Source organism: Tetrahymena thermophila, assembly GCF_000189635.1.
Source record: "Tetrahymena thermophila SB210 genomic scaffold scf_8254659, whole genome shotgun sequence".
NCBI lineage: Eukaryota > Ciliophora > Oligohymenophorea > Hymenostomatida > Tetrahymenidae > Tetrahymena > Tetrahymena thermophila.
Window position 1 is genome coordinate 648,723 of NW_002476426.1, and position 15,536 is coordinate 664,258.

At 26.1% G+C, this 15,536-nt stretch overlaps 3 protein-coding genes across 3 annotated transcripts; 1 reads left to right on the forward strand and 2 right to left on the reverse strand. All coding sequences in view use genetic code 6, as the record gives it.

Moving 5' to 3' along the window:
* Positions 1-18: 18 nt before the first annotated feature.
* On the reverse strand, positions 19-1,428 carry TTHERM_00047380 (hypothetical protein; the record flags this gene model as incomplete). The annotated part of the gene is made up of 1 exon (XM_001014733.2): positions 19-1,428. One exon carries the CDS (start codon positions 1,426-1,428, stop codon positions 19-21), a length of 1,410 nt encoding a protein of 469 aa, XP_001014733.2.
* A 1,344-nt stretch (positions 1,429-2,772) lies between these two features.
* On the forward strand, positions 2,773-3,882 carry TTHERM_00047390 (hypothetical protein; the record flags this gene model as incomplete). The annotated part of the gene is made up of 1 exon (XM_001014734.2): positions 2,773-3,882. The coding sequence occupies exon 1, from the start codon at positions 2,788-2,790 to the stop codon at positions 3,880-3,882; it is 1,095 nt and encodes a 364-aa protein (XP_001014734.2). The 5' UTR covers positions 2,773-2,787.
* Positions 3,883-4,429: 547 nt separating this feature from the next.
* Positions 4,430-14,848, reverse strand: TTHERM_00047400 (zinc finger lsd1 subclass family protein; the record flags this gene model as incomplete). The annotated part of the gene is made up of 8 exons (XM_001014735.4): positions 4,430-4,768; positions 4,826-4,948; positions 5,004-8,365; positions 8,412-10,106; positions 10,164-14,185; positions 14,277-14,498; positions 14,552-14,738; positions 14,797-14,848. The coding sequence occupies 8 exons, from the start codon at positions 14,846-14,848 to the stop codon at positions 4,430-4,432; spliced, it is 10,002 nt and encodes a 3,333-aa protein (XP_001014735.4).
* Positions 14,849-15,536: the final 688 nt, after the last annotated feature.

The following is a 15,536-nucleotide window of genomic DNA, read 5'->3' on the forward strand; positions in this document are numbered from 1 at the left end:
TTTGTTTGTTTTTTTATTTCACTTTTTGTATGAATATTTAACTAGCCGGTTTAAAAACTTAAGCTTTTTTTGGAACTCCCTTTTAAAATACTTTTCAAATGTATTCTAAAAATCATCAAAATAAAGATTATAAAATAAATAATTTATCTGTTAGTTTTAAATGATATTTTATATAAAAGTTTTTATGTCATTTTTATTTGACATTGTATCTTTTATTTCAAAATAAATAGTTTTTGCATTTTTAATATGGTTTACAAGCTATTGTGATATCATTTATGCTGATTAAGGATACTCAATTTTTAATTTAATTGAAGTGAGGTTCTATAACTTTAAAAAAATATCAGATAAGCAACTTACTTAATTGTCTTCATGCAAATAATAAGGACTCTTAGTAAATGATAAACTAATAATCTCTAAATTTAACATATTTTCAAAGGTTTTAGCTAACCCCTCAGTATTTTAAGTTGAAAAAATAAAAGATTCTACTTCTAATTGTAATATTTTAAGGTTATTTAAATTTTTTAAACCTTACATTACGTTCGTTAAAAAGTTACTTTATCCACTAAAGTCACTTCCTAATTTAATATACAAATTATTTAAATTTTTTAAGTTGTAGAAGCATTGTGATAAGGCAGCTAATCCTTGTTTTTTTATTTTAATTTATTCAATTTGAAGTTTAAGTGTTTGTAGCTAGCGTAGAACTGATAAACCCTATGCAAAGCAGCAAATACCTAATTCTGATTCTATTTTTCCTTATAATATATATTAATCATAGAAGTCATAGAGTAGTTTAGTTGAATTAGATTAAAACTCTTTTTTGAATATTTAGCTTTAAGGATTTATAAAAACAGATAAATATTTTACTCTTTTTAGACTCTTTAGTCCTAAGCCTAATGCTATTAGCTATTCATCACTTACATCTTGAAGAGAGAATGACAAATTTTCTATCTAGTTAAGGCTTTTAAAGATATTAACTGATTGCAGTTAAATATTAGAATTTGTCTTCTAAAAAAAGCAAGGAAACAGTTTTTTAAAACAAATGCATTTAGTTTATTCATTATCTATCTAGGGATATTTTACATAAAAGGCTAATTCTTAAAGAGGAGGTAGTAAGTTAAAAGATTCTTCTAAAATACTTGGATTCACATATATATTCTTCATAGAAAATCGTAAACTTTGTAGATTTGTAAGTTAACTAAAAGATTTAAAAATGGAAAAAACTCCTTCTTTAGAAGCTAGTTGATTCTTTTTGTCAAAGTCTATTAACAGATCAAACTTTTTAATTTGGGTGACATTCGAAATAAGTTTACTCAATTGTAAATTAAAATTAAGATTATCAATAGAACTGCTTAAATATAGGTTTATTGATCTAAGATTTTTTAATTTAAGTAAAGTGTTTTGAATTATTGAAATACCCTACTTATTCATTATATTTTTTTAACTCTTAATGATGAGTTTTAATTTCAATAACTCACTGCAATTCTCTATTGCGCTACATAATTAACTGAGCTAATTTAAACTATTGATATTGTAAGGTTCAATGCTTAATGTGAATTCTTAAATTTTATTATTTTGCTTGAAAATGCCATTTAATTCTTCGAAAGAGTTTTGATTTGTAAAACCATCTCTACTTAAATTTACGAAAATTTTTTGAGGATTTTAAAATCTGTTGAACATATCACTTAAATACTTAAAATTAATTTAGCGACTACTATTTTAATTTATATTTATCTGAATACTTTTTAAGTTAGGATAAAACACGTACTTGAATATATGTCTATTATTTATTTCATAGAAAGCTGTATCTAAATTAATACTTAAAAAACATGTATAATTAAGCAAATTTGCGTTTGAAAAAGCTAACTCTTAACTTTCGTTTTTATCTTTGTTATTTAAGAATACAATTTAGCTATTTTCCTATTATTTTTCTTGATACTAGACATTTAAATTACCTGGTTCCTCTATATATTTCTCTAATATATTTGTTAAATTTGCTTATTTCATAATTATATATTTGAGGTTTTTAAGAAATAGATAAATTAATGATAAATTTTTGATCATAAAATATGTAAAAAATTAGGCTTTTAAAAATTTATTCTGTAATGTTAAATTATCTGTTCAAATCTATTCAGAGATAAATTCACAACTAATTGCTTTCAAATTATAAAATAAATTTTTGACTAAAAGTAATTTAGAATAAGTCCTAATTATCTTCTAATTATGAAGATTTTCTAATAATTTAATATAAATTTCAAAAACATTTTTAACTTAACTTAGTAGTTTTTTATTTTTTTAAAAGATAAAATACATTTTAAAATTATATTCCATATAATTTTTATAGTTTTACTATATCAAATTAGATAATGTAATTTCAATTAAAAAATTAATGTCCATATTCATTTATAAATAAATATCATTCACATAATATATTCACTATTTACAAATTAATCATTACCTTTTAGTCTTTAATTATAGAAACCATGGTAATCTTATATTGTTTAAAACATATTTGATACTTTATTCTCATGTATATTTATGCCTATTATATTTTGGAATTAGTATTGTTTAGTACGTCATTTTTAATTTAAATATATTATTATTATTATTTTTATAAATATTTTAAATTTTGTAAATTGCAATTAATTCTGATTAGTAAAAAAATATAGTCTATAGTAAATGTTATTTTGAGAATAAAATACCAAAGAAATACCAATATTACTATAAACAATTTTGTAAAGATTTGTTTTTTAATAAGAAATAAAAAATCATAACAAAAAAGCTGATAACATGAATAAAAATCCTTTTCAAAAAAAAGTCTTATCCTTCAATGAACAAGGATAATATGACATTAAAATTGAAAATTTTGATTCTTTCCAGGCTCAAAATTTACCTCAAAATTGTATAATTTTAGATGAAATATTAAACGACGACTAATCTATGATCATTTATAATTGGCCTCCTCTAGTAAATTAAAATATTTATACCTAATTGAAAGATTGCTCTTCTTAAAATCTGAATTCTGTAATTTTAAACTAAATTGACTAGTATGTAGACTCATCCATTTAAAAATTTTAATAAAAAATGAATGAATTTAGATTAAACACAAAGAAAAAAATAATGAATACATTTTCTATAAAGGTTTAAAACATTTATGCAACTTAATCATCAAAAAATGATTTAAAGAAATATTTTGAAGATGAAAAGCTCAACAAAAATCTAATTCAAATCCTCCTTCAGTCATAAGTATAAAAAAAAAAAGAGAACACTGAAATTTTTGAAAAAGTAATTCAAGATTGCTTCAATGAATAGAAAAAGGTGCTAAATAGCCTTGAAAATATCTTAGAAAAATCATTTATAGATATATTTGAGCTAGGTTTAAACAAATAGGAATTAGATTCTCAAATAAATCTTTAAAATTCTAATTTATCTTAAAAATTTGCATAGCTGGATTTGTTTTTGTAAAAGTAATTGAAAGATGAAGAAGTAATTAAAAACAAAATAAATGAATTTATTAGTAATTGCAATAGATCCTTACATCAGCTAAGTGATAAACTTAATGGTTATAACTGGAATTCTTTATAGGATATTATTGATGGAATTTCTTCTAGTTCTAGAGATCCAGAAAGTTATGAATTTAAGGAAGGAAACAAAGGATGGTGGGTTATTTTCACGAGAAGAAAGGAATATGAAGGATATGATGTTTATGTATATGAATATTTTAATCACGATTCATAAAAATCTACTTTTGGTACTTAGTAAAATTAAGTATCTTCTAATTATAATTAAATTCAATAGGCAAAAAACCTTTTCTAATATATTTCATAAGGGGCAAAACAACTTTAAAATGAATGGAATTAGTACAAAAAATAATATTAATTATGAAATAAGCTTTATAAAATTGCTCATTTGTTAAAAGAATATAATTATCAAATATATGTTCTTTATCTAAATCATTTCTTTAATAAATAAAAAGTATTTTTTAAATATAGATAAATTTAATTATTATGCTCATTATATTTTATTATGAAATTTTTTTACTTTTTTAATTGAAAGATAAACATTAAAATATCATTTAAATAATTGTTATATATATATTTTTATTGATACAATTTTAATTGCTTTTAGATATTTTATTTTTATTTTTTTTTAAATTTTTATATATTATCATGTATTCTGAAATTTACAAATATTTAATTTTTTAATTGATGTATATATAATGTAATATATTATAATAAAAAAATAATTGAATATAATATAAGGATTAAGTAGTTAAAATTATTTAAGTACTTAAAAAACTTACGAAAAAGAGATAGTAATTATTTTAATTTTACATTTTAAAAAATAAAAAAATATTTAATATCTTAGAAAATAAGTTTTTAAATTTTTTTAGAATATTAATTGATTTTGATCTACTAATGTAAATCAAAAATCATATTTTAGTTGGGCTTAGATCAAATACTTTATTCATTTGCATTTTATAAGAAATTAAAGCTATTATAGGTTGGATTACTATTTAATCTAATCCAGTACTTAAAAGAAATGCTAAGGATATCATATGGCTACCAAAAGAGTCTTTATGAGAGGTTTAGTCGATGAGTTTTTAGATACTGGCTAAATAAAGTAAGCCTGATAAAGATAATAAAATACTATATTTTAAGATTCTTGCCACTAAACTTTTAGTACTTCCATATAATTTTATGAGTTTTTTAATAGCCAAGAATACAATAGAACTTGCAAATGCTGTTACAATTCCTATTCCAATCTATTACTGTATATAGTAAAATTAAAATTAATTAATAATTGAGTGTTAGAAATTATAATTTACAATTGGTAAGAGTGATATTATCCCTATTTAGAATATCTATTTCAAGTGGATTAAGAAAGATCTTAAAGATCTAGATAAATCTTTATCATAGCGAGTCCATATACTAACAAATTCATGATTAAACTTTTAATAAATTAAGTTAATATTAAATTTATATTTAAATTAATTGATTATTTACCCAAATAATTGCAAATAATGATGTTCCTTTTTCAGTTTTAGATTTTTATGTATAAGGGAAAGGAGTTGATGTGTTTAAAACAGGAGTAGCTTTTGTTTTTAGTTGATCAGGTGATGATAGTTTCATATGCTTTTAATTAGGAGATTAAGCTATTGCTGATTAGTTCAAATCTAACACATTTTATTAGTCTAATTATAATTAACTGGTATTGTTTAAAACAGAAGAATTTAAATTATTCATTAAAATTGAGGAATTCTATTTAGTACTTACATAAATTTTACTATCATTTATTTTTTTCTACATTTCAGGATTATTGTCGAAATCACTAAAATCAAGTTAATTTTTAGTGGCTTCTTAGTTATCAATAGTAATGTTTAATTATTAAATAGTAGTAGCGTTTTTTGCTTCTTGTGCTTTATCAAAATCTGAAAAATCAAGTGGAGCTGTTTAGTCATGATTCATTGTTATAGTAGCATTAAGGATAGTTGAAATATGCTATTTTCTTTTATATTAATTATTTTGAGCTTTTTCATCATCGTTTCTTATATTACTAGGCTAGTTGCTAAAATTTACTAGATGTGAAACTTTTATTTATGAAGTTTCAAGGAAAAAAGTTGGCAAATGTGATTTCGAAGGAATAACTCGGAGCATATCCCTGGCATCTAATTTCCAAGCAACCAAAAGCAAACCAAAAGAAAAAAATGACAAGCCAGTTATAATATAAAAAGAACTATAGTACTTTAAGTTAGATGCACTGAATGATGCTTCTTGATATGGTTTAAACTCACAATCAATATTTGAGTTTATAATAAATTAATAATTCTCATCCTTACATACACAAATGTCATTATTATTTTTGTCATTAATAGCATTTTACCCACATTTAACGCTGCATTCAGAAAGAGAACCTTCTTTTAATTAATATCCATTTTCGCATTTGCACTTAAATTATGATTCCTTTACAGATTTGTGTCCACAAACTATGCTACATTCAAGTGGTGCAACACCTGGTACAGCCTCAAATCCTTTTTCACAAATACAGTTCTCTCTGTCTTAATTCACTTAGTGTGGTCCACAAAAACGTTAACACTCAGTCAAAGATCCAGGTTGGGCATAATATCCTTTTTCGCAGGTACAATTATGATCATCTAAATTAACTGATTTATAACCACATTTAATTCTACAATCTGTAATAGAGTTTTCTATAAAATCAAATTTGTCTATACATTAGCATTATTTTGAGCTTATCCTATTAGCATTTTTTCCACATTTTATTTCGCAATCTGAGTCAGAACCATTAACAAATTAGAAGTCTTATGGACATTGACAATTATTTTCATCAAATTATATGGCATTATCCCCACATCTTTTTCTGCATTTGACTATAGATCCAGGATAAAATTCATAACCTTGTTTTGTACAAGAGCATTCATTTTTATTTTTCTATTTAGCATTATTTTGACATACTATTTCACAATTAGTTTCTGAACCTTATTCAAATTAAAAGTTTTCTTTACATATACATTCGTCATTTTTAGTTGGATGATTTAAAGCGTTATTACCACAGGAAAGCTAGCAAGCAGTTTATGATCCTGGAATAAAAGCAAAAGTACTTTTAACACATTAGCAGGTGTTTAAATCTATCTATTTTGCAAAAGCTCCACATTATATTTCACAGCTTATTGACGATCCTTACGAAAATTAAAAATCTGGTAAGCATTGGCAAGTATTAAGATCTTTATTAATTGCTTTATTACCACATTTTATTCTGCATTAAACTTAAGAATTAGGAATAAATTCATAACCAGAGTTGCATTAGCAAGTATTTGCATCTATTCTTAATGCATTATCTAAACAAGTAATTTCACAAGCAATCTATGAACCACTTTGATACTAAAATCCAGTTTTACAGACACATTGATCATATCCTTTATTTATAGCATTAGCACCACATTTTAATTAGCAGTTTGCTAAAGAATTAGGTGCAAGTTCATAACCTGAGTTGCACTGACATAAATCTTTTGTAAGAGGTGAGGAATTAACACCACACACTATTTCACAATCAGTATTTGAATTCTATTCAAATTAAAATTCGTTCTTGCAGATACATGTATCTTAATCTTTATTAGATGCATTTCTTCCACAAGTAATTTAACATTCTCTTTAGGAATTTTAAACAAATTGATAACCTGTATCGCAAGTACAAGTATCATTGTTTAATCTTGATGCATGTTTACCGCATGTTATCATACAATCTGTACTACTGCCTAATACAAATTCATAACCATCCTGACATTAACAAGTAAGTAAATCTTTGTTTTTTGCGTAATTACCACATTTTTTTTGACATTGAGAATTTGAATCTTTAACAAATTCAAATCCATCATTGCATTTACAGGTCGAAGCATCAACTCTGGCTGAATTATCTAAACATTTTAGCTAGCAATCTATTTAAGAATTAGCCTGATACTCGTACCCTTAAAGACATTTACAAGTATTAATATCATTATTCTAAGCAAAAAGACCACAATTAATTTAACACTAAACATAAGAGTTTTAAACAAAGCTATAACCTGACTTACACTTGCAAGTATTATTATCTACTCTGTCAGTATTATCTAAGCAGTCTATTTAGCATTCTGTCTTTGATGAAGGTACAAGAGAATAACCTTTCTCGCAGCCGCAGGTTTAGCTATCAATTTGAGAAGCCTTGAAACCACAAATTATTTCACAATTTATTTTTGAACCAGTAGTAAATTTGTAATTTGGATTGCATTAACAAGTATTTTCATCTACTCTAAAAGCACTCAACCCACAATCAATCTAACAAACAGTATTGTTTGTAGATGGCTTGAATGAAAAGCCATTTTTACAAGCACAAGTATTTTCATCTACATTAGCTGCATTAAGTCCACACTTGACACGGCAGGTTGTTTTAGATAAAGGAACAAATTCATAAGTAAAATCCTAACACTGGCATGTATTTTAATCAACTTTTATTGCATTTTTTCCACATTAGATCTCACATTTGTTAACAGAATTTTAAATAAACTAATAATTTTAGTTGCATTAGCATTATTAATCATTTAATTTAAAAGAATTGTCTAAGCAAGTAATAGAACATCCACTTTAGTCAGGACACTCTTCAAGACATTCTAAATTACCGTTTATCATTTTATATTAGCATCTAACACATTTATTTAAAACTGTGTGCCTAATATATCCAAGATCGCATTTATCAACACATAAATTATTTTAATTTAAAAATTTGCTAGAATCACTGCAAACTAAGCAGTCAGTATTATTCTTATTAATACATGTCTTGCAATCGGAGTGGCATTACTTACATTTTGTATCTACATCTATTTTTAATTAAAAATTAGTTTTATTAATATAAAAGTTTATTACCAACAAATTATCCAGGAGGGCACGAGTAGCATTTACCAGATACATTTGTATATCCATCTTTGCACTGAGTACATTAATTTAACCCTGTGCATTGATTACAATTAACAGAACATTTCCTGCATGTTTTAGCTTATGAGTCTAAATATTCTCCATTACCACAAACAGAGCATGAAAAATCTGTCTTGAGTGTTCCTATAGAGCAATCCATACATCCTTAAGCAGTAGAAGAAAAACAAGTTTTGCATGTTGAGTTACAAGTTAAACAAGATTTTTCACAAGTTAAAGATGGGTTATTATTCTGTTTTCCAAATGCCACAACTTTTGCATTATCACAAAATTATTTTGAGCTGCTAGAGCATGTTTTGCAATCTTTATCAAGAGGACCTGAACAAGTAGCGCAATCAGAATGGCAATTAGCACATTTATTTCCATCAACATATTAGTTAGAGTCACATTTGTCACATAGTTTAGTATCTAATCTGATAAATAATTAATTATTTGAACAACTTAAACAATTCGTTGCATCTGGACCATTACATGTGGCACAAGATGAATGACAGTTTTAGCATTTTTAATTTTAATCAGCATATTGGTTTGAATCACAGTTACCACATGATCCATCTATTCTTAAAATAAATCCACTTTAACAAACATCACATGAAGTTAAACTTGAACATTTTAAACAGTTTTAAATGCATTTTTTACAAGTGTTAGTACTGGCTTCTATATAGAAGCCATGATCAGTATTGCATACTTTGCAAGTACCATCTTCCATAAAGGACAAACCATCATCACATGTTAAACATTTGCTAGTGTCATTACAAGTTTTGCATGAAGGAAGACACTTTCTACAATAAAATCCATCTTAAAAATATTTATTAGTAGTATCACATGGTTTACAAAGTTAAGAATCCTCATTAATAAAGGTATTATTAACACAAGATATGCAATCTGTTGCTTTACTATTTGAACATTTTAAGCATGTACTATCACATTTCAAACACTAAGTCCCTTAAATGAAGAAGTGCTCATCTGGGCAAACTTAACATAAACTATCTTTAAAATATAAATTACTTTCACATGATTTACATTAATCTGGCTATTCGTTGTTGCAAGTCTTACAAGAACTATCACAATCTAAGCATATATTTGTTTGCGAAATAAATTTTTTATTATTTATATCACATTCTCTGCATTTCTAATCAGGATATTTATATTTATTTGTGTCACATAAATCACATTCAGTATCAAGTACTCCATGGCAAGTCATACAAGATGGATCACACTTCTTACATAGCTTATTTTGATCATCCCTGAAATAATAATTTTCACTACAACTTCCACATTAATTATCTGGATATAAATAGAGTCCTGATTAACATGTTGAACATTAATTTTTTTCCTTTCCGAAGCAGGTTTAGCATGTGCCTTCAAAACAAGGTACACACTATAAGCCATCTATGTAAAATTGATTATTTACTGGGCATACTTTGCAAGTTTTATCTGGCATAAAATATTTGCCACTTGGACAATTTAAACAATCATTTTCTGTAAGTCCTTTACAAACTTCACATGAGGGATGACATGGAGTACAATTAATTCCATCATCATAAAAATTAGTTAAGGGACATGTTTGACAACTACCATCTAACATTTTTCTAAATCCAGTTTTGCAAGTTAAACAACTTGTAGAGTCTATTAATATAAAAAATTAAATTAACTTAATTTTTAAAAATAAAATCAATTAAATACCTCCATTAGTACATGTGAGACAATTTTAATGGCATTCAAGACATTAAGTAGGTGTTTAGTAAAATTCAGTTATTGGGCAATCTATACAAACATTATTTTTATCTAATTTTTTACTTCCCATACATTACTAGCAACCATCATTATTTTCATTTGTACAAGTTTTACAATTTTAACTACATTAAAAACAATTAATATCCTTTATAAAATAACCTTCACTAGGGCATGTGGCACAAGAATTATCTTTAAATAAATACTATCCATTCTAGCATAGTGTGCATTCATTTGCAGAAGCACCATGACATTATTTACAAGTTTGATCACATGGGACACATCTATCTCCTTGTATAAAATAATTATCAGTTGGACAAACCTTGCAGCTATTATCAGGCATCATTTTTTCAGTAGGATTTAAACAAGTTTTACATTCAGTAGATAAGCCGCCTAAGCATGTACCGCAATTTGAGAAACAAGGTTTGCAAAATTCACCAGAAATATAAAAAGACTTATCAATTTCACATATTTTACAGTAATTATTTTCTTCAAAATAGTAACCTTTAGTATTGTCGCATTTGCTACATTTGCTAGTGCTATCTGAGCATGTGAGGCAAGATTAATCACATTCCATACAAAACTCTCCTTATTTGAAAAAGTGTTGATCAGGACAGGTTTAACAGGTTTAATCTTTCATTTTATAAAGGTTATCATTACAAATAGTACAGCCTTTATCTGTTCCATTTTAGCATTCCTTACAAGTAGTATGACAGTGCTTACAAATATTATTATCTTGAGTGTCGATATATAGTTTATCTTCTTTGTTACAAGTCTTGCATTTTCCGTCATCAATAAATTTATATAAATTATCTTAGCATTGAGTGCAACTAGTATCATTTTCACCATCACAAGTTTTACATGTGGAATCACATTTGTAGCATCTTTCACCGTTTACATAGAATCCTATTAATGGACAATCAACACAAGTATTATCTTTGAGCTTTTTTAATGTTCCATCACAATTTTTGCATTCGAATTTACTAGGTCCTGTACATGTCAAGCAAGTGGAGTCGCAACTTTTGCATACATTATCATTAGCATCGATGTAAAATTTATTATTTACTAAACATTCACTACATGTATTATCTTAATGGAAATTAAATCCTGCTTTACATTTAGTACAGCTTTTATCATCATTAGAACCTTAACATGTTTCGCAGGAAGAATGACATTTGTAACAATAATTATTTATCGAAAAGTAACTATCAGGACATGGCATACATTAATTTACTACTTCTCTTATTTTATATGCAGGATTACTGCACTAAGTACATTAGGTATCTTTATCACCAGTACATGTTAAGCAGGAAGAATCGCATTTTAAGCAATTATTACCTGATATAAAATAGGGTGAATTAGCTGGATCACATACTTAGCAAGTACCATCTTAATATCTTTTCATGGCATCATCACAAACTAAACAACCAAGATTAGTTGAGTCACTACAAGTTTTGCAGGAAGAATGGCATTAATCACAAGTCTATGTGTTTTCATTTTTAAAATATTTATCTTAATTGCACTAAACACATTTATTTCCTAACTTATAATATCCAACTTCGCATTTCAAGCATTCAGTTTCAGAAGAACCTGAGCATTATTTACATGATGGATGGCATTAATCGCATGTCTAAGTTGATTAATTTTAAAAATACTTATCTTATGTACAAGTTACGCATTTATTATCTAACCTATAAAAATTAGTATCACATTATAAGCAGCTTGTTTCTTGAGCATCTGAACAAGTTTTGCAAGACTGAAAGCATTTATCACAAGTTTTTGTTTATGCATTTTTAAAATACTTATCTTAAGTGCAGTCTATACATAGATTACTAAGTTTATATTTAGAATCGTCGCAGAGTATACAACCTGTCTATGTTATGTCAGAGCATGTTTTACATGAAGAATCGCAAGAATCACAGGTTTAGGTATTATCATTCTTTAATTATTTATCTAGATTACAACTAACACATAAGTTGCCTAATCTATATTTTCCACTTGCACAGGTTTTACAGCCAGTAGGGGTTCCGTCAGAACAAGTTGCACAAGATGAATCACATTACTTGCATTCTCCTTCTGTTTTATTAATTGTGAAATCTACATAATAATTTGAAAGTTTTGAGCAATCTATGCAACTATTTGATTGTCTAGAAAAACCAGATTTGCAAACATCACATTAATTTCCTGCTTTTGAGCAAGATTTACAAGAAGGATCACAATCTTTGCATTGGTCGATATCAACATAGGTACTTTAAATGGTTGAACAATTCAGACAAACATTATTTCTCTTGCTTAAACCTGATTAGCATTTAATGCATCCTGTATTTGCAGTGCTGTTACATGTTTAGCATGTAGGATCGCATCTTTTACATATATTATCAATATCAACAAATTATTAAAGTTGATCACACTTTACACATATGTCATCGCTTGTATCACCTGGAGTGTTATTTTAATCGAATTTATATTTAGAGGGGGCACAGTTAATGCAATCTGTTTTTGCACCTCCTTTGCATGTCTGACAGTCAGGATCACATTTTTTGCAATGAGTTCCGTTCCATATATAATTTCCTTGAGAATCGCATGTAGATATACACGTACCAGTAGTTTGGTCTACATAAAAACCTGTATTACAAAGATCACAGGTTAATTTATTAGAACATTTTTAACAATTAGCTAAACATTTTCTGCATGTAGTACCATCAAGAAAATATCCACCAGATAAATTACAGTCAATACAATAATCATCAGCAGGATTGTTTTCTGTATTATTATCATATTTATAGTAGCCTGTTTAACATTAAGTACAGTTTTATGGTTAACCACCAGTACAATTTAGACAAAATTATGCACATGCTAAGCATTTATTGTTAGGAACATCTTAATAAAAACCTGTATTTGAGCTACATAGATCACAAGTATTGCCTCCTTTTACAAAAAATCCTGTATCACATAAAGTGCAAGATGTTCCTGAAGTACAGGTTTTACACTTATCAACACATTTAAGACATTGACTCGCAGATTTATAGTAATAATCTAAATTGCAGGGATCACATGTTTTTGTATCAACTTTAAGATAGAAACCAGACAAACAGTTTGTACATTCTGATACTAAATTTTGATTACAAGCTTAGCAGTTAGGTCCGCATTGATAACACTGACCGCCTTTCACAAAATATCCTAAACTAGCTTAACAATCCATGCATATTGTTTTACCATCCAATTAAACAAATTTATACCACCCTGCTTTGCAATCAATACAACTATATTAATCATAATTAGTACATCCATTGCAAGAAGAGTCGCAGTCTAAGCAATAAGAAAAAGGATTACCTTCATCTGCAAGATCATCCCTTAATAAATATTATGTAAATGTGTTTGGTCCACATTGAACACAATTTCCTGATGAAGATAAATAGTATCCTGACTTGCATATAACACATATAATTGTACTTGAAGGCTTTCCACACCTGTTGCAGTTAGTAGGACAAGCAGAGCAAGTAATAGAGCTAGCACTATTATTATATTATCCAGGAGCGCAAACGCAAGCAGCGTTATATAAATTAACAGAACTTAGACAAACACCTGATTTTGTTTACAGGTCATTATTTTTATAGTTAAAAATTTAATTAGTACCTGCAGTTAAGCATTTATCGTATTAGTCACAACTTTTGCAATTGTAAAGACAACATTTACCACTAAGTTTGGTATGATAAGAACCACAACCTGAAGATCCATTGGAACAGGATCCTTTTACTCTAAAAAAGTCATTAGTTCCTGATTAGTAATAAGTATCTTTGCAAACAAAGCAACTACTAGAACCACTATCTGAGCAGAAATTGCAATTTGATGTACAAGTACCGCAAGTACTATCTTTATTTTTAAATTAACCTATAGAGCAAGCTCCAGACACTTTTGTTTACAACAGTCTAAACTTTTTACTAGTAGTTTCATAATTTTCTCTAATATGCAAGCTTTTTATTTTATTAAGTTAAATTTTAGTAAATTTAATATTTAAATTCTTTTTTAAGAATGAATATTTTTTTATGATTATAAGAAATTTACTATAAAAATTCAAATTAACCAACTAAAGTAGTTGGATTAATTTCTTGTTCATCAATAAAAAAAGTCATTTCGATTTATTTGAGGTGATCTGATAAAATTGTATTTTAGTTTGATTTGTATTTAGTACTTAGTTAAAATATTTATATTCCTTATTCTTCAATTATTCCTGACTAAATAGCTTGATCTAAATACACCATTATCCATCTTATTTTCTTATTTAATCTTTTCAAAAATAAATTAATCCACGATATAAATAATTAATAATAATAAATTACTTAGATTTAAGTTAAAAGCTAAAATGGAAAACAAAATGTCTAGATTAAATTAAAGTTGGCTCAAACAAACAAAAGATCTTAATATGATTTTCGAAGGCTTTAGAGTAAAACTATACTTAGTTTATATCAAATTATTAAATTAAAGGAGAGAAAGAAAACTGTTAGTCTTCATAATTTTATTCTACAGCTTTTTTTATAAAAGAGTTTGGATATTGAAATATATTTACTTAAATATTTAATGATACCTTTAATTATTTAAATTATAAATAACGATATTAACACTATAATAATTCTCATTTTATTTAAACAATTTATAATTTACAGCTTTTGCTTAAATTTATTAATATGGCTGAAATTTGGTACTCGATTTTATTTACTGTTTTCTAAGAAGCAATTTATTTTTTATATTTATTAACTATTTATTTTTATTATACAGAGAAAGCTATTTGCTACTTATAACAGGATATATAGTGAGTATGGAAGTTATTGATTGATTAGATAGATTCCTTAAAATAAAAAATCTATTCAAGTTTATATTAACAATTAATTTCAAAACATCTAATACCATACAATTTGTCTCTTTAAATTTTCTGTTCGATTTTAAATTGAAAAATAGATTATCGGTGTAAGTGAAAAAATTCGATTGAATTAAATTCAATTATTGAGTCCTAAAAAAATAAATGATCACAGAAAATTTTAAATAAATTATTCTGATTGGTCTTTTAAATTTTATTTTTTTTAATAAAAAGTGAATAAAATATGTATAAAAAGTCTAGTATTAAATTATATGTCATTATTATATATGCTGTGATATGATGTTACAAATAAATATTTTCCAAATATTTGTATCTTATTTTTCTTATAGTACTATTTAAAAATATCCTTGCAATCGATTTCTTAGTCACAATTATGTAATGCTTAACTGACGATAGCTCTTTTTAAATTAATAATCATATTTTAGCTATTACTAAAATTATGATAGTTG